This window comes from Trachemys scripta, chromosome 9 (genome assembly GCF_013100865.1).
Source record: "Trachemys scripta elegans isolate TJP31775 chromosome 9, CAS_Tse_1.0, whole genome shotgun sequence".
In the NCBI taxonomy this organism is placed as follows: domain Eukaryota; kingdom Metazoa; phylum Chordata; order Testudines; family Emydidae; genus Trachemys; species Trachemys scripta.
This window is the reverse complement of record NC_048306.1, coordinates 79782501-79808367: the sequence shown is the minus strand read 5'-3', so window position 1 is coordinate 79808367 and position 25867 is coordinate 79782501. Positions and strand designations below refer to the sequence as shown.

At 39.2% G+C, this 25867-nt stretch overlaps 1 protein-coding gene across 3 annotated transcripts in view; it reads left to right on the top strand.

The window, feature by feature from the left end:
- PLCH1 (phospholipase C eta 1) overlaps positions 1 to 25544 on the top strand; it is a 167527-nt gene extending 141983 nt beyond the window's left edge. Inside the window, exons 12-24 of one of the 3 annotated variants that reach the window (XM_034782402.1) lie at positions 746 to 817; positions 3442 to 3536; positions 4295 to 4392; positions 6788 to 6967; positions 7067 to 7174; positions 8002 to 8126; positions 8571 to 8655; positions 12306 to 12452; positions 12957 to 13036; positions 14853 to 14912; positions 15385 to 15745; positions 19991 to 20019; positions 20320 to 20390. In XM_034782402.1, coding sequence (XP_034638293.1) covers positions 746 to 817; positions 3442 to 3536; positions 4295 to 4392; positions 6788 to 6967; positions 7067 to 7174; positions 8002 to 8126; positions 8571 to 8655; positions 12306 to 12452; positions 12957 to 13036; positions 14853 to 14912; positions 15385 to 15745; positions 19991 to 20001 — 1422 coding nt within the window. In that variant the 3' untranslated portion in view covers positions 20002 to 20019; positions 20320 to 20390. Of the gene's footprint in view, positions 1 to 745; positions 818 to 3441; positions 3537 to 4294; positions 4393 to 6787; positions 6968 to 7066; positions 7175 to 8001; positions 8127 to 8570; positions 8656 to 12305; positions 12453 to 12956; positions 13037 to 14852; positions 14913 to 15384; positions 15746 to 19990; positions 20020 to 20316 lie in introns of all 3 variants that reach the window. The other 2 variants (XM_034782401.1, XM_034782403.1) reach the window with 2 other exon arrangements.
- Positions 25545 to 25867: the final 323 nt, after the last annotated feature.

Here is a 25867-nt window from a genome sequence, read left to right as displayed (position 1 = left end):
AACTGTCTTTTCTCTCCATTAATGACCTGCTACTGTTATAGATCATGCTGTGGCCTTCTGTACTCGAAACATCTATTTGTATGGTTCTGAATCTACTAATTCTATGTGATTCTTCATCTATTCACAGCAAGCAATTGATGATGAAGTGATAGCAGTAGTTAGGAAAATGGCATCAGGTGGAGGAAAGAGGCATATTTTTGTTTGTTAAAAGAACAGCAGAAAGAAAATTGGAATCTCTTCTATTTTAATCATTAAAATGGCTTCTATCACATTCAGTCTGTAAAATGAGGTTTCATCAACTAGCCTGAATAAAGATTATGTTGCTGATTTCCGATCATCAAAATGCACTTACGGGAAAGAATTTCTCCTTCTGTTCTTGTTTTCTGGTCTTCAGTTAGGTTAAAAATGCTGTTGCGTTACTACTTGTATATTTTCCCTACCATCAGTGGTTGCCAAGTCATTAATAGTATAAAGAAGAAGAAAAATCCTATATTACAGATGCGGATTTAAATTTACATCCAAAGCTAAGTATTTTGGGTTTAGACTTCAACAGCTTCACTTTCACTCTTATTCCCCCTGTGTAATTATTATATTATCTTAATAACAGTGTCACATACAAGAATGCATATTAGTGTGAAAAATACATCTCTTTAAAGATTGTAGCAAACTTAAAAAAATAACAAAAGAGAGACCCTTCCTGAGCTGGCTTGAAAAATATGTTCATTGTGCACTTTTCTTTGTACAGAACCGAGACACAAAAGAAAGTGGGAAGAAATCCCATAGCCGCTCATTAATGGGCAATTTTGGGAAATACAAGGTAGGTGGAACTCATATCTGTTGTTTGTCTAAGAGTTAATAAATAGAGGTTACTCAATGACCATGGCAGAACCAGGCCCTATACTTCCGTTTTGTAAAAGTGTAATTTTTCATGGCTTTTAATTGCATTTCAGATAATATCTGAATTTTTGTGGCATTGCATGATCTGATTCTTTAATCTGTTATACCAGTTTTATGTCAGTATAACTCCATTTAATCACGCTGGTTTAATTCAAATGAAATCAGTGAAGTTACACTAGTGTGGAAGTGGTATAATGGAGAAGAGAATCAAGCCTCCTATTTGTAAATAGATCATAAAATTGCACTGGTTTAAAACTAGTAGGTTGTTGTTGTTGTGGTTGCTTTAGCTAAGTGCACATGTTCACAATCTTTGTCTTTCAGGGAACTAAAAGGTGAGTAATAAGAAATCCATTCAATACACAGGTGATTTCTACAAGTAAAATACACTCTAATGGGTGTTACACATTGGAATCCCATGTACACAAATGAGATAATAAATGCAGTATACTGGGATAAAGAAATCTGTTGCTAAAAAAACTGAAATTACTGGCTACACTGAGGAGTGGAAAACGTTTTAATAATTTAATCACTTCAACTAATTATTCTAATTGGCAGTTGGATGCCCCATTTACTTCAGATCTTTGCTGAAATAAGTAAGGCAAAGTATTATTTTTTTTAATGACTTTTGCAGACAGACCAAGACAGACTTAGAATAACTTAACCCTTAGAACACTGTCATTTTCCATGCTGGCAGCCAAAAGGATGCTTAGGATGATATATAGTAGTAGTAATCTTCACATGTACAGACTCAAAACTCTAAGCAGACATTAATGAATTCTCACAACAGAACAGTATGCTATGTAACTTTAAGTGGATACCCTGTGAAAGAGGGTAAACCGAGGCACAGGGGGGTTGAGGCCAATATTTTTAAATATTAATACCTAAAATTATTCACCTAAATCTAAATTTAGGCTCCTAAATAAATGGCCTAATTGGAAGCTGTGTGTGCATAGCCACTATGAAATTCAGGATACTTATTCAAGTGTATTAAATGTAAATGCTTTGAAAATTTGGAACTTTGGAAATCGGGGTTAAGTAAAGTATCAGAGGGGTAGCCGTGTTAGTCTGGATCTGTAAAAAGCAACAGAGTCCTATGGCACCTTTAAGACTAACAGATATATTGGAGCATAAGCTTTCGTGGGTGAATACCCACTTCGTCAGACGCATAAGTAACTATATCAGGTTCACTCACTGAGTCATTGACAGAGCTGTAAGTGGAATTCAGGAGTCCAGACTCCCAGCCCCCAGATTTAAGACTAAACAGCATACATAATCTCTAAAAGGGTTGATTATTCTATTTCAGCACTGAGGACAGAAGGATCAACTCAGTTATGGTCTTTATTTATTAAATTAAATAAAATCTGTGACGTTCATATGGAATGTAGTAGGATTAATCTGCAAGAGAAAGGAAAAGGAATTCTGACTTACACAGTAGCCACCTCTTCATACTGAAAGGGGAAATTAAAGAGCTCTTTGAACTGCAGTCAGAATGTCACTGAATATGTAAGAATGTTGAAATCAAAGGTTGGAGAGACTACACTATAGAAAAGATATTTTCAGTAAACTGGCTTCTTGTTGGCATCACAAAAGCTACAGTTAGCAATCATTATTGCTATTTAAAAGAGAGATGCTTATGAAAAGAGAATTCTTTCGAAATGTTAGCCTTTTTATTGTAGGTAGAAATTTTATTGTGTATTGTATGGAATTAGAATCTTTTGGTCCTTTCATATACTGTATGGCTCATAAAACAAACAAACTTTAAGACGTTTGGAAATTTTGCTTAGAGACTGTTTGGGAATGCATTTGTTAATCTTCTCTTATAAATGGCACAGAAGTCATAGCTGGAAGCAATTCATTTTGTATTTGTGTTACTTTCTATTAAAGATCTTTTGCTGTTATTAAATATACTATGGTACATAAGAAATCCAATATGACCAATACTAGTTTAGTGGAAACAGCAGTCATGATTTTGGTTTTATTACAGGCCAAATACTGGCTCTCATTTTTATCTCCCACCTATAATCTATCCTCTCATTAGCCTTTGCAAAAGCATATATGCAGGTTATTTGTACCAAAAGTATAGTGCAAGTGAAGGAGGAGTGTAACGTGATAGTGGGTCCAAGGGTGAGGTGGGATTCACGTGGATGATGTCTACAAATCCTGTCCCAGATTGCTGCACTGCTGTTTAATCCATGGAGCGCCTGTGGGGTGTGAAGACCTTGAATTTTGTGAGCGTAAAAATCAGGGCACAAGAGCCTACCCCACAGATCCCATCTTGGCTATCTTTTATCCTGTATTTGCAGAGTTGCCAGCAAGAATGTAGCCCCATGTTCTCTAATACATTACACCGAGACAGTAAGACGATGGCCATTGCCTATTTTGAATCAAAACCAGATCTGTTATTTTTTTAAATCATAGAAATGAGATATATAAAATACCAGTCAGGTCACCTTGTGCATCTTTGGGGCATCTTAAACTCCATTTAATGTCAGTAAAGTGTTGTGGATTTACATGGCAGATGGATTCATTGATTTCCCCCAACAGAAAGCTGTCAAATCAAGGTCCAAATCTCATAGCACATCTGATGATGAAGAAAGTCAACAAAATTCTTCTGGAAAGGAAACTGGGCAGTTGTACAGGTCAGAAATCCCCACAATTTTTGATGTCATTAAAAAAGAGAGACATTTTGCTATTAAATCTCCATATTGTGCTTTATGCCATCTCAGTGACCTAAGTCAGTACTCAATAGCAAATCTGTTGTGTCGCCTGCATTGTTGAAATGTATTTGCATAAAATCCCAACACTGAGTTACATGGCATTTCAGTGAAATACAAATAATAATTATTCTTAAATTGAATAGAAATGGTGCAGCAATACTTAGCTAGTGAAAAAAAGCCAAAATCAATTTTACATGAAAATAGACTGAATAAAAGCACATCACAACCTCTCCCAGTTCATTACAGCTGAGAATGGAATAAATACATTTTCAAGTATGCATTTATTGCATTTAAAATGTCCCTTTTGCTGATTTTTTTTCTAAAGCTGGTTGCCCATCTTGTTTTTGTTAGTATAACACAATATCTAGAATGTGTATGTGTGTGTGAGAGAAAGACACAGAGGGAGAGAGAAACAGGGGTTTGGAATGAACCATAATTTTAGAGATTGCCACAAATCCTGTTTAGTAAGCCTGTTGCTTTTCCTTTATTTCTTGCTATTTAAACTTGTCTTTCAGTTAGGAAACAGCTATAGTTAATATATAGTATAAATGGATATAACGGTGCTCAGTTGTGAATTAATTTTTTGAAAAGGACAGAATTACAGAGGAGAGATTTAAATAATTTGTAAGTATTAAAAATAAACAGCTGCTTTGTTTTTAATATATAATGTTACTCAACAGGTTGGGCCGCCGGAGAAAAACCATGAAGCTGTGCCGTGCTCTTTCTGATTTAGTGGTGTACACAAACTCTGTGTCAGCCCAAGATATAGTAGATGATGGTGAGACTGTGGATGTAAATTTTACTTATATAAGTGTTGTTATTTCACTTGACTATATTTGGATGGGACACATGCCTGTGGTCCTAAGTTTCCTCTATTTTCAGAGAACTTTTAAAAGTTGATCAGGTAGCTCATCAGTTCTTATCACCTATCTTTATCCATGGAGAAAGATAGTATAACACAGCGGTGTGCAACCTGTGGTCCATCAGGGTAATCTGCTGGCGGGCCGCAAGATAGTTTGTTTATATTGACCGTCCACAGGCACGGCCACCCGCAGGTCCTAGTGGCCATGTATGTCATCTTGTATGGGAATATATGGGCTTTCGGACTACCAGTGAGTAAATGGAGTAATTAAGGAGGATAAAGGCATTGCAGAGAAACTCAGGCCAAGCAATCTAAAAGTGACTGGTTGTTTTGGGTGAATTTTGGGTCTGATATTCAGATGCTGAATGCTCAGTATTTCCTGAAATTCAGGCCCCTTTAGAGTTTCTCATGTTGGGCATCTCCACCTAGAATACTGTGCTTAGTCCTGGTTATTGTAGCTCAGAAAAAAAGACAGAAATGCTCAGAGGAAAGATTTCTACATTAAAAAAAGATTGAAAAGACTGGGTCTCTTGAGAGAGTAGATGAATAAGCGGAGGTGTGATTGATATACAGGTGGGAGACTGGGTGCTACAATTTACCCTTTCACATAGAACAAGGGCTTGAGTACACTTGGTGAAACTGAAAGACAATAGATGTAAAACTGATTAAAGAAAATACTTCTTCACACATTGCCTAATAAACTAGAGGAACTCATTGCCGCAAGATGTCATTGAGGCCAAGAGTTTAGTAGCATTTTTACTAGGATTAGATGTTCATAAGAGTAATAAGAACAGTAGGCTAAACATTTTTATAGGGGAACTAAACCTTCATGATTCAGGGCACAAGACAACAACTAACTAATAGGGCTTGGAAGAAACTTGTCCTGTGACTAGATTATTCCACAATTGCTACTACAGGCTTTTGGCACCTTCTTCTGACGTATCTGGTACTGGCCACTGTCAGAGGTCTAGCTGTGGATCACAGGTCTAGTCTTACAGATCAGCTCCTCAGTTCCTAAGTGCTGAAAGTGAACACTTGTTCTTTTAAAAGAATGTAAATGCTTTTCTATTAGCTGCAAACATTTCTTAATTTCTGTAGCAATTTGTACTGCCTTTTTCAGCTCTCCCAGAATAGTAATATAAGCAAAGACTAATTATGCCACTGAGCAGCTTTAAATATCTGAAAGTGACAGATACTGCTCAGGGGCTCTGTTTAATTAGAATATCTGTCTCTATATGGAAGATAGTAAAAACAAATTCAAGTGCAAGGGTTATTTCTGCTTAAAAAAATACTGTGCAGAGAATTATGAACCTACATTTAAAAGCACTTCAGCCATAAAGACAGGCTATATAAGAGTGCAGGACAATGCCTACTGACTTAGGGAAAGGTGAGAATCAGGGTAATGTTTTAGGCCCCAAATGAGAACCCAAGCTTTCATGCAAATATTTCCTCTACTGGAATGAATGCAGGAGACTCTGGATTGCATAGGCATTCTCCTCCCATGGCTCTGGGGGATCCACAGGGAAGGGCATCCCTAGATCCATAGAGAAAGGAGGTGACTTTCTGTGGGGCTGAGCTGATTACTCGCTCCCCCTCTCTACAAGGCTTCAGCACGATTTTAGCCATTGTCATTGTGCGAGTCCCCTGTAGCTTCTCAGCAACAGTTCCGGCTGGGGCTTTCCAGGATATGATGCATTTTCAATTAGCATTGACTCCTGCCTGGTTTTCCACATACACCTGGAAAGCAGGAGGCCGAGCAAGGGACAGTGCTGCAAATGGAGGTTGGTACCTTGGTCCATTCCGTCCCATTCCAGCCCTTGCCCAAATCCCTATAGAGGAAAGACCTAGAGGCACACACTTGCAGGTGAGGTAGGGCAAGGTTACAGAAAGAGCACAACAGCAAGGCAGTGCTATTCTGAGGTCTATGTGATCTATCCTTCCAGGGTAGCGTGGAAGAGGATTGTCAAAGCCTGAGGGGATTTGCAGACTGTCAGGAGGTAGCTGAAAGATCTCATGGGTATATGGAGGTAGGATGAGGGAGAACCTAATCATAGGTATGGAAAGAGTTTGTTCATTATACAACAGCTTTATTGAACTCAACACAGTTTAGGAATATTGTCTAATGGGAATTAGCGGCCATATTGTATATCTTTTCCACTTGATCTCCAGCTGTCAGAGTAAAGCAAGCATATGATATGATGATCGGTGAATCTAGACTAACTCCACTGATGTCAGTCCAACTAACCTGTGAATATAGCAATTTGTCTCACAGTTGTTGTTCTTGTTTTTTTTTTAAACTATAAACACATAGGGACTATGGGAAATGTGTTGTCATTCAGTGAAACAAGGGCCCACCAGGTAGTGCAGCAGAAGTCTGAGCAGTTTATACTTTACAACCAGAAACAGCTCACCAGAATCTATCCATCTGCGTATCGGATTGACTCCAGCAATTTCAACCCCTTACCGTACTGGAATGCTGGTTGCCAGCTGGGTAGGTGTTTTATGTATGTAATGTTTTCACATGGGTTTTATGTTAAATGCAAGTTACAGTTACACTAATCAATGATTCCTAAATCTCTTAATTCAACAGTGGCATTAAACTACCAGTCTGATGGGCGCATGATGCAGGTTAATCAAGCAAAGTTCAGGATGAATGGCAACTGTGGGTATGTCCTCAAACCTCAGCAGATGTGCAAAGGTAATGTCATACTACACATTTATTATTATTATGGCAGTTATTTTAGAAAATGACTTTTGCAGTCAGTTTTCCATTATTTTGCATGTAGAGCTAAATATCTAGAATAAAACAAGGAATTAAAACAAGAACTTGCATGGGAGCTTTTTGACACATATAAAATAATTAGCTTGGTTTGCATCTGACTTTTTAAATGATTAAATGAAAGGCACATTTGCAGTGTTTGCTATCAACCTTAAAAAAATGACTGCCAGCTTTCTGAATATATAAATACTATAATATGATCTCTCAGAGTTAATCTAGGTAAGTTATTAGCACCCAGTCTTGTGATATTCTGGGTCCCTCCTACAAAGTGTAGACCTGCCTGAGCAACTTGGGAGGTGAAGTTGCTTAACACCCCATAGCAGTCAGCTTTTGCGGCCTGATCTGTCACTGAAATCAATGGGCATCCTGGTATTTCTGGAACAGGAGTCAGTGATCCTTATGCTCATACAGTGAGCACATTTCTATTTGTTTAGGGTTTTGGTTTTGCCACCATCATTTTAAAATCACATTATTTCTTTGAGCCAGTTTAACACTAGAACTGGTAGGATCATTCTCATAAAATGTGCCTGGGCCTATGTAGTTAGAGGTCCTTGAATGAGCCCTCTGCATCAGGGAGAATGTCATTTGTAGAAATTAAGTTATAGACAGGAGGCCCAATCAAGCATGTGATTATATGATGTTATTTATTCTATGCATTCGGGAGGGTAGCAGTTCTGTTTTTTTCTCCTGTATAGGATTTCTAATATTAAGGGTTTTATTTTTTCTCATTCTCTGCAAACCTCTAGGTACATTCAACCCTTATTCTGGTGATCCACTTCCTGCCAACCCTAAAAAGCAGCTTATTCTCAAAGTCATCAGTGGACAGCAACTACCTAAGCCTCCAGATTCAGTATTAGGAGACAGAGGGGAGGTAAAGTAGTTTGAGTGATACTAAATACTTTTTTTCACTATAACTGTCAGAGAATGCCTGTTATATGGGAGTGATATGGGAGCATTTGTCCTAAAGAGAGCTTTTCTCCTAAATTAAAATATGCCAGTAATTTTCAGATGTTCAGGATTTGCACATGAGATCTGGATTTTTCCCACAATTCCTGTATTCTATATATTCTGCTGGTTAGTATTTCTTCAGCTGTTAGCACTGATCTGAAAGTTTATTCCACCTGGCCACATGTCCCAGTGTCACAAAACAGCAATGATGAAATCTACATCATTCTGTAGTCTACTGTGGCATTTCCCATAATCACACTGAGCAGTGGCTTTAGCATTCAAATGTGCATTTATGTGAGAGTTTAATAGAAAATTATCTTTTATATATAATGACGAGTTGCTTTTAAATTGTTGTTTTTTAAAATAGATAATAGATCCTTTTGTCGAAGTGGAAATTATTGGGTTACCTGTAGATTGCTGTAAAGACCAGACCAGAGTGGTTGATGACAATGGTAAGATAACGTACCGTACTTCCTCTTTTCTATAGTAAATTATTGAATAATTATGAATGACTAGAATAATTTACCAGAGATGCAAAGAGTGATGAACATAGTATTTTTTTTTTGGTCACACTTTATATTAAAAGAATATTTATCAATACACCTCTACCCCGCTAGAACGCTGTCCTCGGGAGCCAAAAAACCTTACCGCATTATAGGTGAAACCGCGTTATATCGAACTTGCTTTGATCCACCGGAGTGCACAGCCCTGCCCCCCTGGAGCGCTGCTTTACCACATTATAACCAAATTCATGTTATATCAGGTCGTGTTATATCGGGGTAGAGGTGTAGCTTATAAACAGTTAATGAACAGGTCAAAAACTTGGTTAAAATAAGGGCATATATCTATAAAACCTTTACTGATGTATTTAGAACCATCAATAAAACATATTTCTCATGTCTATAATATGCTTATAACTACTATTAATCATTTATTAGCCTTTTATTAGTTATTTATAAATGTATCCTTAATATGAAGTACAACCATATTTTCAAATAATAAAAAAGATATTGCTAGATCAATGCAGAGGAGAGCTGTGGAATGCTGAGGTGTCAGCTGCTGACCTACTAATCCTTCAGGGATTGCATGGACTTTTTTCTCATTTGGTTTAAGCCCCACCTAAACAAAGTTTTTAATCATTTTGAGAAATGGTGTTTAACATCAGTTCCAGCAAAATCAGTTTCAACTGGCCATTGCTGATATGGTTTGGAAAAAAGAGTGTTAGAAACTGTGTTTAGCCCAAATTTCTTAAAAGGGTAAAAAACATCCATGCTTAGACATGCTAATATGGTTTGGTCAACCAATGCAAATGGTTGCTGTAATCTAGGCTGCTACATAATGCAGTTATTCAGGCATGGTTTGCCATGTCCATATTGGCCAGCCAAACCAAATTAGGAACTGGTTAGAGTCAGAATTTTCCACACTCAAATAACAATTGTGTTATGGGACCCAGTTACTTCACTCCTCTGATAATTAGAAACCTTTGTTTAATTTCAAGCCTAAACTTGTTGAAGGCCAGTTTATATCCATTTGTCCAACACTGGCCCTTAAGTTAAATAATTCCTCCCCCTCCCTGGTGTTTGCCTCTCTGATGTATTCATAGAGAGCAATCAGATCTTCCCATAGACTTCCTTTTATTAGGCTAAACAAGGCAAGCTCCACATGTCTCCTCTTGTCAGGCAGGTTCTCCATTCCTAAATAAATAAATAAATAAATGGAGATATCCTATCTCCTAGAACTGGAAGGGACCTCAAAAGGTCATTGAGTCCAGCCCCCTGCCTTCATTAGCAGGACCAAGTACTGAGTTTGCCCCAGATCCCTAAGTGGCCCCCTCAAGGATTGAACTTGCAACCCTGGCTTTAGCAGACCAATGCTCAAACCACTGAGCTATCCCTCTCCCTATTTCTCTGGTCCTAGTAGCCTCTCTCTGCATCTGTTCCAGGTTTAATTAATCTTTCTTAAATATGGGAGATCAAAACTATATGTAGTATTCCAGATGAGGTCTCACCAGGGCCTTGTACAATGGTAATAACACTTCCCTGTCTCTACTGGAAATACTTTGCCTGATGCATCCTAGGATTGCATTTGCCTTTTGCATGGCCACATCACGCTGGCGGTTCATAGTCATCCTATGGTTGACCAGTATACTCAGGTCTTTCTCATCCTCTGTCACTTCCAACCAATAAATCCCAAGTTTGTAGCAAAAATTCTTATTGCTAGTTCCTACGTGCATGACGTTACACATTTTACCATTCAATTTCTTCCCATTTCTATAACTCCAGTTTTCAAGATTGTCCAAATGTCCTTGTGTGATATTCTGGTCCTTCTCCATGTTAGTATGTCCCTGATGAGTTTGAGAATTACCTTCTAGTGATTGACAAGGGTGGAATTCCTTGCTGATTTTTATCTGGGTCTGCAGTTTTTGACAGTACACCTCTACCCTGATATAACGCTGTCCTCGGGAGCCAAAAAATCTTACTGCGTTATAGGTGAAACCGCGTTATATCGAACTTGCTTTGATCCGCCGGAGCGCGCAGCCCCGCCCCCCCAGAGCGCTGCTTTACAGCGTTATATCCGAATTCATGTTATATCGGGTCACGTAATATCGGGGTAGAGGTGTATTTGACTATAAATTATTGTTGAATTGTTCCTGGCATGCACCTAGCGACATGGAGTAGGCTAGCACAGAGCTGCTCTGGTCTTTCCAGAGGGCCTCCTTGTGTAGAGGACATTTCCTGAGGCTGTTTTCTCCCCCTTTATGGCCCTTTTACCCCACCAAAGCTATATAAAGGCAACAGGGCATACAAGAGAGTCAGGCCCTGAATGTTTTAGTCTTTTGGGGTCTATTCTTCTCTGCTACATCTATGTGTAATTCTCTCTCCAACCGTTATTGAATTATACTCTTAGGGACAGATTCTGCCATCCTTGCCTCATGTTAAGTAATACTATAGTAATACCTTGTTATGCTAGTAGTCCCATTGAACACTAACACTGGTGAAGGTATCCATAGTGATTACAATGGGACAATTTGCAGGGTAAGTTATTACACAGCATGTGAAAGGGGTGGCAGGATCTGGTCCTTAATTAGGCAGTTAACATAGTTCTGACGTATTCAAGCCACAGTCCCTATAGAGTGAAGAATGGGCTGGAATCTCCTAGCTAGTGAGAAGAGAAGAAAACAAGGCTAACCCTTCAATTTTTAACAAGAATCCTGGGAAGAGGGCAGGTGTGAGTAATAATTGAACTTCTAACGGTAGAATCATGGAAACAGCGACATGACAGAAGCTGTCTGCAGGTAAGATGACAACCAACACCAGAACCAAGAAAAACAAAATGATTAAGAAAAATCCTGTGTCTGCAGTCAACTATATCAGTCAGATACTGTATTACTTTTTTTTGCATCAGTGTTGGACTGCAAAGCTTGATCGCACATGAAACCAAGTGACTGTCTTTTGTTGGATGATATATCCTTGGATCTTAAACTTTAAAATTCTGCTTTCTAGCCAAAAATTGCAGGAGTGGGATAAATAACATAATGGAGTGGTTGAGAAGGGAGAATGCCTTCCTCACACTCTCTCTCTTTTTCCTTGACTCTGCTTATGTCTCCTTTACGTAGAAGTCCCTAGTACTTATCATACAGCATGCATGGTATATACAAGTAATGAAAAACAAAATGAAAACAAACAATGCCACAGACAGCCTCTCTGCCACATCAGCCCCTATGGGACACTAGGCTAGCAACAGAGTGGAACATTTATTTGTCTGCTAGTGACTGTGAGGGATAGCTCAGTGGTTTGAGCATTGGCCTGCTAAACCCAGGGTTGTAAGCTCAATCCTTGAGGGGGATCTGGGGCAAAATCAGTACTTAGTCCTGCTAGTGAAGGCAGGGGGCTGGACTCAATGACCTTTTGGGGTCCCTTCTAGTTCTATGAGATAGGTACATCTCCATATATATATTTAATGGGAAATAACGTATAGCCACTTGTGCATCAGGTCTGTTTGAATGGCTGTTTTCCTTACCTCTGGTGTTTCACAGATAATAACGTCAACATTGGCTGCAGTTGCTGTATTTTCCTGACTTTCTATTCTGTTTGTCCCATAGGATTTAACCCTGTTTGGGAGGAAACTCTCACTTTTACCATCCACATGCCTGAAATAGCTTTGGTTCGATTTCTTGTTTGGGACCATGATCCTATTGGTCGAGATTTTGTTGGACAACGAACTGTGGCCTTCAGCAGTCTTGTGCCTGGTTAGTTCCACTCATTGACTTGACTTTGATATTTAGTTGAAAATAGGAGGAAGGATAGTTTTGTAGTTAAAGTATAGAATGGAGAGTCAGAACAGCTGGGTTCTATGCCCAGCTCTTCCACAGACCTCCTGTGTGACATTAGGCAAGTTGCTTAATAGCTATGAGGGGGAATCCTCAAAGCTACCTCAGGGATTTAGATCCCAGTTCCATGGGCTTTTGAAAGTCTCAGCCTCTGTATCTGTCTCCTCACCTGTAAAATGGAGAGAAATACTTATTTACCTCACTAGGGGGTTGTAAGACTAAACTCATTAATGTTTGTGAAGCCATTTGAGGTTCTCAGATGGAAGATGTTATGAAAGGGGACTGTATTATTATTAATAAATAATTGCTCAGAGTTACTGTATATGAAATGTATAATTGCAAAAGACATTGTATGGACAGCCTTGCTAACTGCACATAAAATGCATAGTGCTGATTCTTTACTTTGTTTTCTCATTTTATTAGGCTATCGTCATGTCTACTTAGAGGGACTAACTGAAGCATCCATATTTGTCCATATAACAATCAATGAAATGTATGGAAAGGTAGGTATACATGGGAACATAAATACTTTACAAATGTTTCTGTGTCGTACTGCTGGCAACAGTGGCTTAAGATGCATCAGTCTAACCTCATAGAACTAATGGGGGCAATAATCACAAGAGACATAGGGCCTGATTCTCCAGTGCTCTGCACCTTGTGTCGTCATTTACACCACCCAGTTTCACTCCCTTAGCCCTTATGTAAATGACTACACAAAGCACAAGGTGATGGCGAATAAGGCCCATAATATTAAATTTCCCCCCTGACCCTTACAGAAGATCACTTTAACCACAAAGCAATATCATTGCCATAATCCTAGCATGCATAACTGTGAATGCTCTTTTCTTTGTCACCTAATATTCATTTCTCACCTAGGTACAGTAAGTACATCCCTAAAGGCTCATTTTAAGTTACTTTATTTTTAAAAAGTAATTGTCAAGAGCTGTAGTCACACCATTTCTTCTGGGTATTTGACAAGACGTTTTAAACTCCGATTTTAGTTCTCAACCATTTAAGTTGTAGCATGTGAAGTGTTGTTGCTTTTCTGCGATGTTTCAAAAGATGAAAATTTTTTGAAACGTCATGTTTTAAAATGAAAGCAAAAGCTCAGTGCATTACTCATTGTTTCAGCGTTAGCTGCCTCTGTTCAACAGTTTACAAGAGGTTTACTATAAATAGGGGTTTAAAAGGATTACCAGAAGTCAACGGCATAGATAAGTTAATTAAAACAGAAAGGGGTACCAAGAATAAAAAGGACCTTCATTTCAATGACTATGTTTAGATTTATTTTTTTAGGGAGTGTGAAAAGAGGAATCAGGTAGCTCAGAGTCTTTTTCTCTGCTCAGAGCAGATCTAAACAACACGATCTAAAACCAACACCACCAGCACTTTGTCTGCACTAAAGCACCTACAGTTGCTCCAATGAGTAGATCTGCATCAGCGGAAATATTTTAGGGGAGAAGGCGAGTGTAGACGGGGCCTAGGTCACCAGTCCAGCTCAACAGTGACTGAATTTGTGACCATTTCATGAACATCCTGCCCTATGTTAAATGAGTTGGCGATGTCAGTCCAGATTCATGTGTACAGGTGTTTACCCCACAGTTGGCACCCTGGTCTCAGCATGTAAGTGGGATTGAATGCACATGGGAACTGAATTACTTGCTCTTACCTCCAGAAGTGGTCTCTTCAACAAAGGGTGGAGGCCATTGCAGAGCAACTTGCATTGACACCACCTTCCAAAGTGATCAATCTGGCATCTTTCACCAACACTAAATCCATCTTAAAAGAAAATTAAAAGGACTGAAGAAAATGTATAGGGGCTCCCAGGATCTGTAGAGGTATCCAGATGCAGAAGTGAATACAAATGAAATCCCATATCATTGACATTCAACAGGGATTGCTATTTGGCTCGCATACTCTTCAGAGAGGACAGAGTTAAGGAAAAAAATTGAATTTCTGAGTAATTTCATAGTATAATTGGTCTGCATGATAGCACTAGGAGAGGATTTAAAAAACACCTGTGAGACTTGAGCTCTTCTATATAAAATTTTGCCCCGCCACCAAATGCTTACTTTAATGATGGACTGTATTGTTTTTTTACAAGATATTTTTAAAACCTGGAGGTACTTTCCATACGCTGTATAACTGAGGATACCTAGTGAAATGTCTATCTGAATGAGATTGGTGTAAGATTAATAATCTATTTTAAATGATTTAACAATAGAGAATTACTTACACCAACTATCTAACTATCTTGTTTGCTCGTGTCACAGCCTTGAAAATGTTAGCCAAATATGTTTGTATTTGTTTTCCTTTCAGTGGAGTCCTTTAATCCTCAATCCCAGTTATACTATATTGCACTTTCTAGGAGCCACTAAGGTAGTCTTCATTAGCATGCACTTTTCACTTGCTGGGCACAGATTTATCAAACAGTTCCCAGTCGCATGATGTACCATAACTACCATATCTCTTCATTCCTCATTAAGATTCTGAAATATTTAAATGTTGCTTTGATGAGGCCCATGTCATAAAACTCTACGTTAATGGGCAGCCTGTCACTACAGAGCATTTCTTACAGTCTTGTCAGCTCTGATTAGGAAACTTCTAGTAAAGATCCACAGTAATTATGGCAGGCTGCCTTCCTAATGAGGGGGAATTCATACATGCACAAACTCATGGTGACCTATGCTGATTGTTTCCTGGTCTGAATATGTGTGAATTAGTTGGTGTGAATTTTTGCTTTGCTTTGCTTTGTTTTTTGATGTTGCATTCATGATTCACAAATATATATTCAATAGCAATTTAAAACACAGGCTGAACTTAAAGACTGTGGTTGTTTTCTTGTTTTCAGAATAGGCAGCTGATAGGACTCAAAGGGTTGTTTAACAAGAATCCCAAACACAATTCTGCTGAAAACAATGGGCATTACGTGCGGAAACGATCAATTGGTGATCGAATTCTCCGACGCACAGCCAGTGCTCCGGCAAAAGGCAGGAAGAAGAGCAAAATGGGTTTTCAGGAAGCTACAGAAATTAAAGATGGTACCTCTGAGCCAACAGACATGAAAGACAAGGAAGGAGTTATAAGGCGTACAACCAGGAGTTTGCAAGCACGTCCTGCTTCTATGCCAGTTGACAAATTCCTTCTGATGGGATTGTCTTCACCAGAATGTGAAACGATTAAAGACACCAAAAGAGAAGAAAATACCTCTGGTAAGATGCTTCCAAAGCGACTTTTAGTGCAGTAGCTTTAAAACCATATTATTAAGCTCAGTGCTGCAATCCTCATGTGAGTAGTTCCATTGAACTCGTGTGAATAAGGACTGCAGGATCAAGCCCCATAGGATGTAAAATGACTGTTACGCTTATTAAAGTGATATGCAATAAAACTGTCACCTGCATTTTTAAACTTCTTCCTGTATCCTGACAAGTGAAACCCAAGACAAGTTTCCTCTCCCCACACTAGGCAAATGGATTAGAGTATTTTCCACAGATTTGCTTAAAGAACACTTGTCAAGTTCTTTTCATAATTAAAAAAATTAGTTTATTAGCAGTTGATTTTTTAAGTATTCTTTAGAAGCCTGAAGATGAAATCTACATCCTTGCCAAAATTGTTTTTTCCTCAATCATTTTCAAGCTCTGGGTTTGTTACTGTGAGTTTCCGCATGAGAGCCATGAGCATTGTGTATTTTTAATTTTTTTTTTCCAAGGGAAAAATAGCAGGAAGCATTTGTTTTGGAAACAATGTATTTAAAGAAAAACATGGACTTTGTAAACAGATGTAAAAGGGGAAAAGTAGGTCAAATTTTGAATCTAAGAACCTTGACATTGTCCTTTAAAATTCACTTGAAAAAATTATAAACCTGGATTATATGGGGGAAATGGTGGGTGAGGCTGGAATCTTAGTTATTTTTTATATTCCTAGATTAAACTATAAACGTTCACACGTAGTATGTTTTGATTCTTGAAGTTACTCAGAACAAAAATATTTGAGATCTACTGGGCCTGAGTTTGATATCTGATACACTGGGGTGAATCCAGTGGACTTTGGTGTAAAACCTGTGCCAATGAAATGCAGATCCAGCTCAATGTGCCAAACAGGGGACACACGGGAGTATCTGAATAGTTCCAGAAAGTCTGTAATTTTGTGGCATTGGTGTCTGAGACATTTTCGTTCCTGATCCAGAGCTCTCACCCACTCTGAAACATCTGAGCGGCACTTTTCTTTCTGCAAATACTCCATTCAGACATCTTCATGGCTCCAGAGATTGGCCATACCCCCCTGCACCACAGGACTCTGTCAGGTGCCACAGGACTCTGTCGCTTTTTAAAGGTGTGGTTATTCTTCACCAGGGAACCAGACTAAATGTCACTGGGAATAAACTCTCTGGCACACAAATGACTGAATCAGCTCCTCTCCGCTTTCTCCTTCTTCTAGTACTAGGAAGAGTGATTTAGAAGATCGGAATGACTGTGGCCCTTCTCCTTTTTAAGCATCCTCAATTTGTAAGAAGGCTGTGGTTCTCAGACCTAGTAGAGCTGTTGCCCAGGCAGGATGTACTCAATGGTCCAGCAGGCAGGCTCTCCTGTTCTCTGGCCCACTTTTGTATCTCTGTCCAGATTACTGAACCTCACAGTTTAGATAGTGAGTGGCAAGCGTTAAACAAGATGGAATACTCCTCCACAGTTATAGACTCTCTTATATTTGTGCAAGTTTTCCACCCTCTTGGCCTATATAAGAATTTGGACAAAATTCTCCTACTGGCATCGGAATGGATCAGACCTGAAAACTAAACAGTCCAGGCCCTCTGGATTTCTGCTAGATGGCCTAGATTTGGGCCTATATCCTCCCATCATCATACCTCACATTGTATTGTTAAAATGTGTCTAACACAGACTCTTCCAAGTCTTGTGAGAGATCAGCTGAGCCGGACGGCAGTACCTCTATCCAAAACCACAGTTAGGCCAATTTTCTGAATCTGGGTGCTGACCACAGTGGTACAGCTGTCATCCTTGTGAACTGATGTCATCCAGTTCCTTTTATTTCCTTTCCGTAAAGACATGTTCCCTGGTCACAATCACATCTGCTCTGCTCTTGAAAGACACTGAACTTACTGTATCTCAAGGGTCATACTCCAGAATAATTCACAACTTAGTTTAACTTTTCCTTCCCTATAGAGTAAGGAGTTTTTCTTCCAAAGTTTCAGTGCCCACAAGATAAAGTGTGGCATATGCTTATGCAAGAAGAGCAACTAAAACGTATCTTAGCAGAATTGTTCTATCTTTATTGTTTCCTCCCACTCTAAATGATTGGGCCTGAAGGTACCCTAATCCTCCATAACTAGCTGGATAAACTGTGGCATCACCAAAACATATTCAGCCACAGATAAACTTATTCCATAAGGGATCACAGTCCATTCAACATGTTGTGTGGTGGCCTGTGGGGACAAAGGGCATTAGCCATCACCGAGGAAATCTGTAATGCTATCACCATCTAGTCATCCATTACTATGTTGATAAAACACTAAAGGCTTGACCTCATTCCCCTGCAGAAACATCCTTTGCTAGGAAGGTGCTCAGGGCAGTGGTCTCAAAATAGACTAAGACTGCTAATTTACAGAAAAGAGGCGCATTCTTCTAGTGTCCTACTTATCTCTCCCTCCCTATTTTCCCTTTTTGATCACTGCTTCCCAGATGCCTTACATGGGGGAAAGACCAAGGTCCAGAATGGAAAATTTGTTCCTTGACTATTTTCTTTCTGGCACTGATCTCCCCCTTCAGTCTGCCTCACCCAAGGTAAGTTACTTAGGTTTCTTTACAGTGGCCTCTTCAGGGTCCATGTACATAGGTGACATAATCAAATAAGGCATTACCGTTAAGAAGTTATAGTTAAGGTTAAGATTTTGTCACGGTTATCTTTAGTAAAAGTCACAGACAGATCACAGACAATAAACAAAAATTCAAGGACTGTGACTTTTACTAAAAATAACGGGGCGAGGGGGAGGAGATGGCAATAAATGAAGTCCAAGCCTTGCATGGAGGTGGGGGAGGACTGAGAGCCTGAGCCCTGCCACGTGGGGAGGGCTCCAGCCACAGCCGTGCGGCTGACAGCAGCAGAGTCCCTGCCCACAGTGCCTCAAAGCTCCGGGCACCCACCATGCGCAGTGGCCAAGAGCTCCAGGGCCAGCGGCTCAGAGCTTCGGGGCCCCCACCGCCTGCAGTGGCTCAGAACTCCGGGGGAAGAGGCTCGGCGCTCCACGGCCCCTGCCATCTGTGGCAGCTCAGAGCTCTAGGACCAGCGGCTCAGAGCTCCAAGGGCACGGGGTTGAAGCTGAAGCAGAAAATGTCACAGAGGTCTCTGAAAGCCACGGAATCTGTGACTTCCATGACCTCCATGATAAAATCTTTTCCTTAGTTATAGGAACAATAAGTTCTTGCCACTAAGGATCTCACATACCCATATAGCCATGGCAGTACTTATCTTGAGCAAGGATGGAAAGGATGTGGCAAAGACACATGCACATGTGTGAACTACCTGTGGTATTTGCAGAAAAAAAGGTTCAGCCCCAATTTTTCAGACTGGGGAGAGGTCAGTCCCAGAAAGGAAATAATCAGGTTACAAATTGTCCGTATTTTATTACAGAAAGCAAAGAACAGTAGGCTGCTAAACTGAACCCAACAAAGGCTCATTGCAGCAAAATATTGTGGCTGAATTATTCTTCACTAACTTAACTGGAATTACACCAAGGTTGAATGTGGACCTGTATATTTTCTTTCGGTAGAGAACACAGCAAATCAAATATGGATCATTTCAATTAGTATGTGGTGATCCTTTCAACTTAATATGCTTGGTCTTGAGAACATTAGGAATGTTTTCATCGTTATAATTCAGGGACCGATCTTGCATTGCCTGTGCACTATAAACCCCAATGCTGGGAGTTTTGAATGCACGATAAATGAGGGACCAGGCCCTTACTTTTTTTTTTTTTTTCTAGTTGTACCTTATTTCTGTTGAATGTTAGAAACTGTGTAATTCATACAAGGTCAATTTACTGCTATACATATCCAGTCCTAAGTTAGGTAAAAGTATCGCTGAAGTTAACAGGAGTCTTACATATGTAAGCAATGAGTAATGGAGGCAGGATTCAGCCTATGTAGTTGTAGAAATGTAACCAGAATTTGATAAGCTAATGTAGAAACATGTAAAATATATTCTTTCATGGAATTCAAAATCTTGTTCTCTTATGAATGCAGAAGTTTAGAAAGTTAAATGTTATTAGGAGGCTCACAAATTAAATCTGAAATTGTACATAAACTGTTACCAAAAACATTCTGCATGTGGTCCAACTATCTAATGTTTTACTCAGAGTTCTTATAAACATGCCTCTTGTTTCCAGATATATTATGTTGTTTAACAGAGCTGTTTTGTTCTGTCTTTATTGCCATGCTTCTTTATAGTACAAATCTGAATAGGAACACAACTGAAGGTAATGCCACATGTGCAAAATACGGTACCTCATTGACATTATTTACAACAAATATTACATCACATGTCTGATGTAATAGACATTCAAAGGAAGCTTCAAAGAAGTGCCTACAACTATATTTTCCCATTTATTCATATCACACAGATAATTTTTACTAAACCTGCACAACCCCATAATTAAGTCTTATCACAATTGTAACTAATTTTACATTCTCCATTTGTCTGTCTAAAGGCAAAATAGTTGTTAGCAGACAGTAAACAAAACATGTATTACTAATGTGCTTTTTATTCGATTTAGCAGATAGCAACAATGGTACAAGTGTGAACCAAACAAACTTGAAAGAACATATCTTTTCATCCCCTGAGCAAGCTGCACCTTCTTCAAATTCTACATCTCTGCATAAAAACGCTACTTCCCAGAGTGACACCAGAATTGGCAGTTCTACAGAATCACCTGTACGTGAACATGCAGAAATCTTTGACTTTGTAAGTGGGATAGCTGAAACAAATCACTCCACAGAATATCAGAAAAGTCACCTTTCCAATGAACCTGTTCATATAAGGCAGGATTCAGTTTTTGATCTTGATACAGAAAAAATACAAGATACAAATTACACAGATGAAAAAAGAGAAGAGGAGACTGGAGGATGTAAAGAGGAGAAGAAAATACCGGTAGGAAGTTGTGTTTCTGGAAAGAAACAGGAGTTTGACAATAATAAATATGATGTCATTATGAGCAGTACTGTAACCACTTTTTCACTGACTGATATATCTTCCACCATCTGTTCTGACATCTACGATTTGCACTCGACTGCAGCTCTGCAAGATAGTGATGTTTCTCGTCTCATAGATGAGGTTTCTTTGACAAACGAGAGCGAGATGAGTAGTTCTGTCTCAGCACTGATTGGACAGTTTGATGTTACAGATGACCGAACTAATCTGACTGTTGTTTCAAGTCTTCATGGCACCAACAACCAAACCTTCAGTGTGGTGTCAGCACATCCACACATGTTTACTGTTGATCTAAGTACACCCCTTAAACAAAACTTTACCAATGTAAAATCTGTTGAATCACCATTATTCTCAACACCAGATACTGCTATGTTCTCCAGCCCTGAGACGACAGAGTATTCTGTGTACACAATTATCCACGAGGCATCTCTTTCACCAGCCTCTGATTGTAAACCAATAGATGAACGAGCTTGCAAGAAGTCAGACTGTGTGGAAAATAGCCTTCCAGTGTCCCCTTGCACTTCCCCTCTCCATTTGCTAACAGCAAATCCCAAAAGGAAGTGTGGAACAAATTGGGAAACCCTTGAGGATTGCAGTTCCTACACTTTGGAGGATACAATAGTTGACCCTCCTGCTTGTATAACCTCAGCAGGCAGCAGTCTTATGGAAGTCGATGGGGATTCCCAAGACCTCCTGATAACTGCATATGAATTCAAGAGAGAAGATATGAGCCAACTTGCTGCTGCTTTGAAACTGAAGCATAATCAGGACTCAGTACACTACTGTGAGAGAATCTCTGGGAATAATTTAATCAATGAGGACCCTCACAGTGCTGCCCTGGATAATTCAAATAATTTTAGGACTGCAAGAAATCAAAGTTTTCCTTACCCAGCATTTCAGAGTGTTGGCTTTTTGCATAATAATTATCTGCAAACTTTAGATACACAAAATGATTTGTTATATGTCTCCCAAAGATCCAGACTAAATATGCATTCACCTACACCCAAGAACACTTTGCCCTACCCTCCTACTGCAGCCATCAAACAGCCTAGTCCTTGCAAATCCAAGAGCCTGGGAGACTTGACATCGGAGGATATCTCCTGCAATTTTGAAAGCAAGTACAAATACATAAGTAGAAGCTTTATTACATCTGGCATGAGAGACAAGAAAGTTGCAGCTATGAAAACTAAGAGACCACAATCTACAGACACTCTGACAGAACAATTGCGAAAGCTGGTGTCCTTTGACCAGGAAGACAACTGTCAAACTTTGTATTCTAAGCAGAATGACGATGATTGCCCCAAGGCATTGGTCAGAAAACTGTCATCCAGAAGTCAAAGCAGAGTACGCAATATTGCTAGTCGTGCCAAGGAAAGACAAGAAGCCAACAAGCAAAAACTTTCTAATGCTAGCAGCATAGCAGGGGTAGTTCTAAGAAACAAACCATCAGTATCAGCTCATGTTATCAACAGGCATTCTACTGGCTCTTACATAGCAAGATACCTGAATGACTTCAGTGGGGAGGATCTGGAAGGTCGGGGTGTACCAGAGGGCGCATGTACTTCTTTACGTTATGGATGCAATGACCAGTTTTGTACAGATGATTCCGTTTTGCAGATGGAGCCAAGCAGTGATGATAAACCAGAAATTTATTTCCTTCTGAGACTGTAAATTGTATACATGTACATGTCAGTGTTTACAAACTATTTCATTGAATGAAGGATTTTTAGCAAGAAGTATAGTCCTTGACTTTTAAATTATTTAGAAATGCAATTTTAAGCTAATGATTCAGTCTTGATTTAATGTGCGGTTTCCTGACAAAGATTATGTAAATAGATTCTGTGATCCTTTCTTATGTGTGTATGTATTTTTATTCAGAAATGACAAAGTGAATTATTTGCATGCAATAGATCTGAACCTTCACAGTGTCCTGTATTTGTAATGCATGTAAATTTTAAGAATAGAGTTCTGCACGTCTGTGCACATCAGCAGAGCTCAGCAATTAATGCAATAAATATATTGCTTTTTTCCCTAGACCTTTTAGCTGTTTGCAGAGAGAATTTGAGGAGGCCACCTTTTTGGACCCCATCTTGGAAATGCTACTTAGGATAATGCTTTCTGCCATCAGTAGTCAATGGAACTATTGATGGTGGGCATCACTATGACCAATAAGTGTTTTCAGGAGTAGATGCTTCGTTCATAAAGCTGTTTTCTATCTTAATTGTATTTACATGTTTGTTAATGTTGATTTTAAGCCTTTTCATACATGAACTACAGATTTGTAGCATTAGGATTCATTCAAATTTGCAAGTAACTTGTAGATCGTCTTCCGCTCTTTAAATGAAATAGTAGGGTAACTTTTTCTTCCTCTTGTTGAGTGCTTATTTCTGGATGGGAGTGTGGTGAAAAGGAATTTTCTTATACATAGACTTCTTCCAGCATTCCTGTTCACCCTATTCCCACCCTGAAATGAGCATTCAACAAGTGGAAGAAAATCTTGCTTTCCAAATATTTTGTTATGTATTTTTGATATTGGCTGTATATGTAATTTGAATACAGTAGCAGAGATGTTTTCTATGTTTGTAATTATATGCTACATTGTTGATTGTCAGTATAGTAGTTACTGCATACATAGCAGAATAAGTAGTTTGGCTTCCATCATCACATGGTTTTGAGAAAAGGGCTTTTTCTACATTATGTTGAAAACCAAGTGAGTTAATTACAAAAATACACAAAACTTCCCTGAAGGGAGCAAGATAGCTTTATTTTGGGTTTAAGATATACTTTGCTGTCACTGTGAACACATTTTGCATTATATGTAAAAGACCTTTTACTTCTTTTCTTTTGTAATACAGGATATTATTATTCATGGAAACATCATTACAATAGATTTTTATGCACCTGGTGCATATTTAGTGATGTTACAGCAAATGCAATTACTGTTGAACTTGTGGCAGTCAGTGATTGCAGACATTTGTCTTGTCATGCATTTGCAATAAACCTTTATAAAGGAAAAACCTTCTTATTTCAGATGGTGGCCATAATTCTAACTAGTAATTTACAACTCAGAACATTCTGTTTTCTAAAGAGGAGAAAAGCATCCAATGTTGCTAAACGATTCTGATAGGAAGTCATATTTACTGAGTATTTCTGTAATTACCAGTTAGAAATGACAGTGCCATATTTACCATTTTTCTATTCTCTCCCTATAGAAGGTTCTCCTAATCCAATATTTTTCAATGGAACCTCTCTACTTTTTGCGTCAAAATGCCTGTTTGCAGATTTTGAATGTTCGCTGATACAGTGTGTATTTTTAATAGATCTATTTTTTTTGGCTCTCCTGATTGATTTTTTTTTAACTAGTCACGTGACAAAAATATTTTGTGCTGTGTTCCTCAGCTAGAGCAAATCAAATCAAAACGTACACACAGAGATAGTAACTACACAGATGGAATCACGTCCAATATAGTCTCCAGCTCTATTAGCTGCTGCTAAATCCCTGTGTTCAGTGACAATATTGGGAGCCCTCCAGTCCCCCTGTCCAGTGCTCTTAGGGTACATTTATACTGCAGGTGGAGCATGCCTCCCTGCCCGGGTAGATAGGGTTGCTCTAGCGGAGCTTGAGCGTGTACACTAAAAATAGCAGCGTGGAGTTTGCAGCTCTGGCGAAGACTCGGGGTACCCATCTGAGCTCCGACCTAGGGCTGGGTGGGCTTGAGAGCCTGAGCTGCTGCCCAAACCACAACTTCCACCTTGCTGTATTTAGCATGCTAGCTCGAGCCCTGCTAGCGTGAGTCTGTCTGCCTGGGGTAGAATCTAGCTCCCTGATGCAGTGTACATACACTGCTAATACCCCAGCCCGAAGGTACCAGGCAGCTGCAATTGCAAGGTGAGTGGGCTAGTGCTGGTTCAGATCATGACTGTCTCTCTTTCAGCTATAAGGCTATCAGGACAGCAGAGCGCTGTGGACCCCCTCTAAGGGCTTGAGCCAAAGCCCATTAAAATCAGTGGGTCTTGGATCAGGCCTGCAACCAGGCTGAAGGTGGCCAAACAAAGGATGAAATGAGTGAGGGACAGGAGCCAGAGAAGTAAGGGGCTAGGGAAGCAAGGGCAGGAAGAGAATGGTAGCTGGGGAATTTGGGAGGGGGCAAGAGGAACAATTCAAGGAATGTAAAACAAATGTTGACTGGCTTTCGGGGCAGAGTAGCAGCAATAAAAATGCTTCAAGGCAAAAACCAACATAACAATGGCACATGTTGCCCTTTGGTTTTAGTCTCTGCACTATAACCACAAGAGCTATTCTTTCTCATTAACAATATTTTAGTGCTATTCCCATTGGAGCTAGACAGTGTTTGTGTTGGAGAACCTCTTGAACGTATGCAAGGCATTGTCCAAAAAAAATTCGGACTAGGATTATAGAATACTGATTTCAATGAATGCAGGATTTTAATGCAGTTGGATGCCTTCTACCAAGCACTAATATTGCTGTCTGTTCATTCTGATGTTTTACATTTTGTACAGATCCCTCACTCTAGATGAATGCATAATGCATAACGCAACGTCATGTACATTTGTCTCACTTCAGTGTTAATTTCCTAGGGAACAAATATGCTATTTCAAAGCATTCATGAATATTATGACTCTGGAACTTGTACAAAATATGTGAATGAAAAACAGGAAGCCCTTGAATAGTACTTAATTATGCCAACTGCTTCGGAAAAAATTGTTTATTTTGTGAGATTAAGTAGGTCACTTGTTTTGTTTTTCTTTGTTGTTTTTTGCATTAAAAACACATGTTGCTATGATTATACAATGTATCAACACCTTTTTATTCTTAGTTTTGTTCTTAACAGTCGGTTTCAGTGTTTACAAATGCAGCAAGGGCAGGAATCTTGCACTAGCCAAGTGATTGATATATGTGACTTCGAATCAGCTATCCTAATTGCAGAATTGTTCTTTAGTTATGCTCACTTGGATAAGGGGAAATGTTAACAGGCTTCTTTCTAACTATGGAATGCTTTTACTAATGGAGTTGAAATCATACACTGGGATCTGAATCCCCTGAAACTTTGGATCCAGATCCAGAGATTGGGCCTATCCCAGTAAGAGAGATCCCT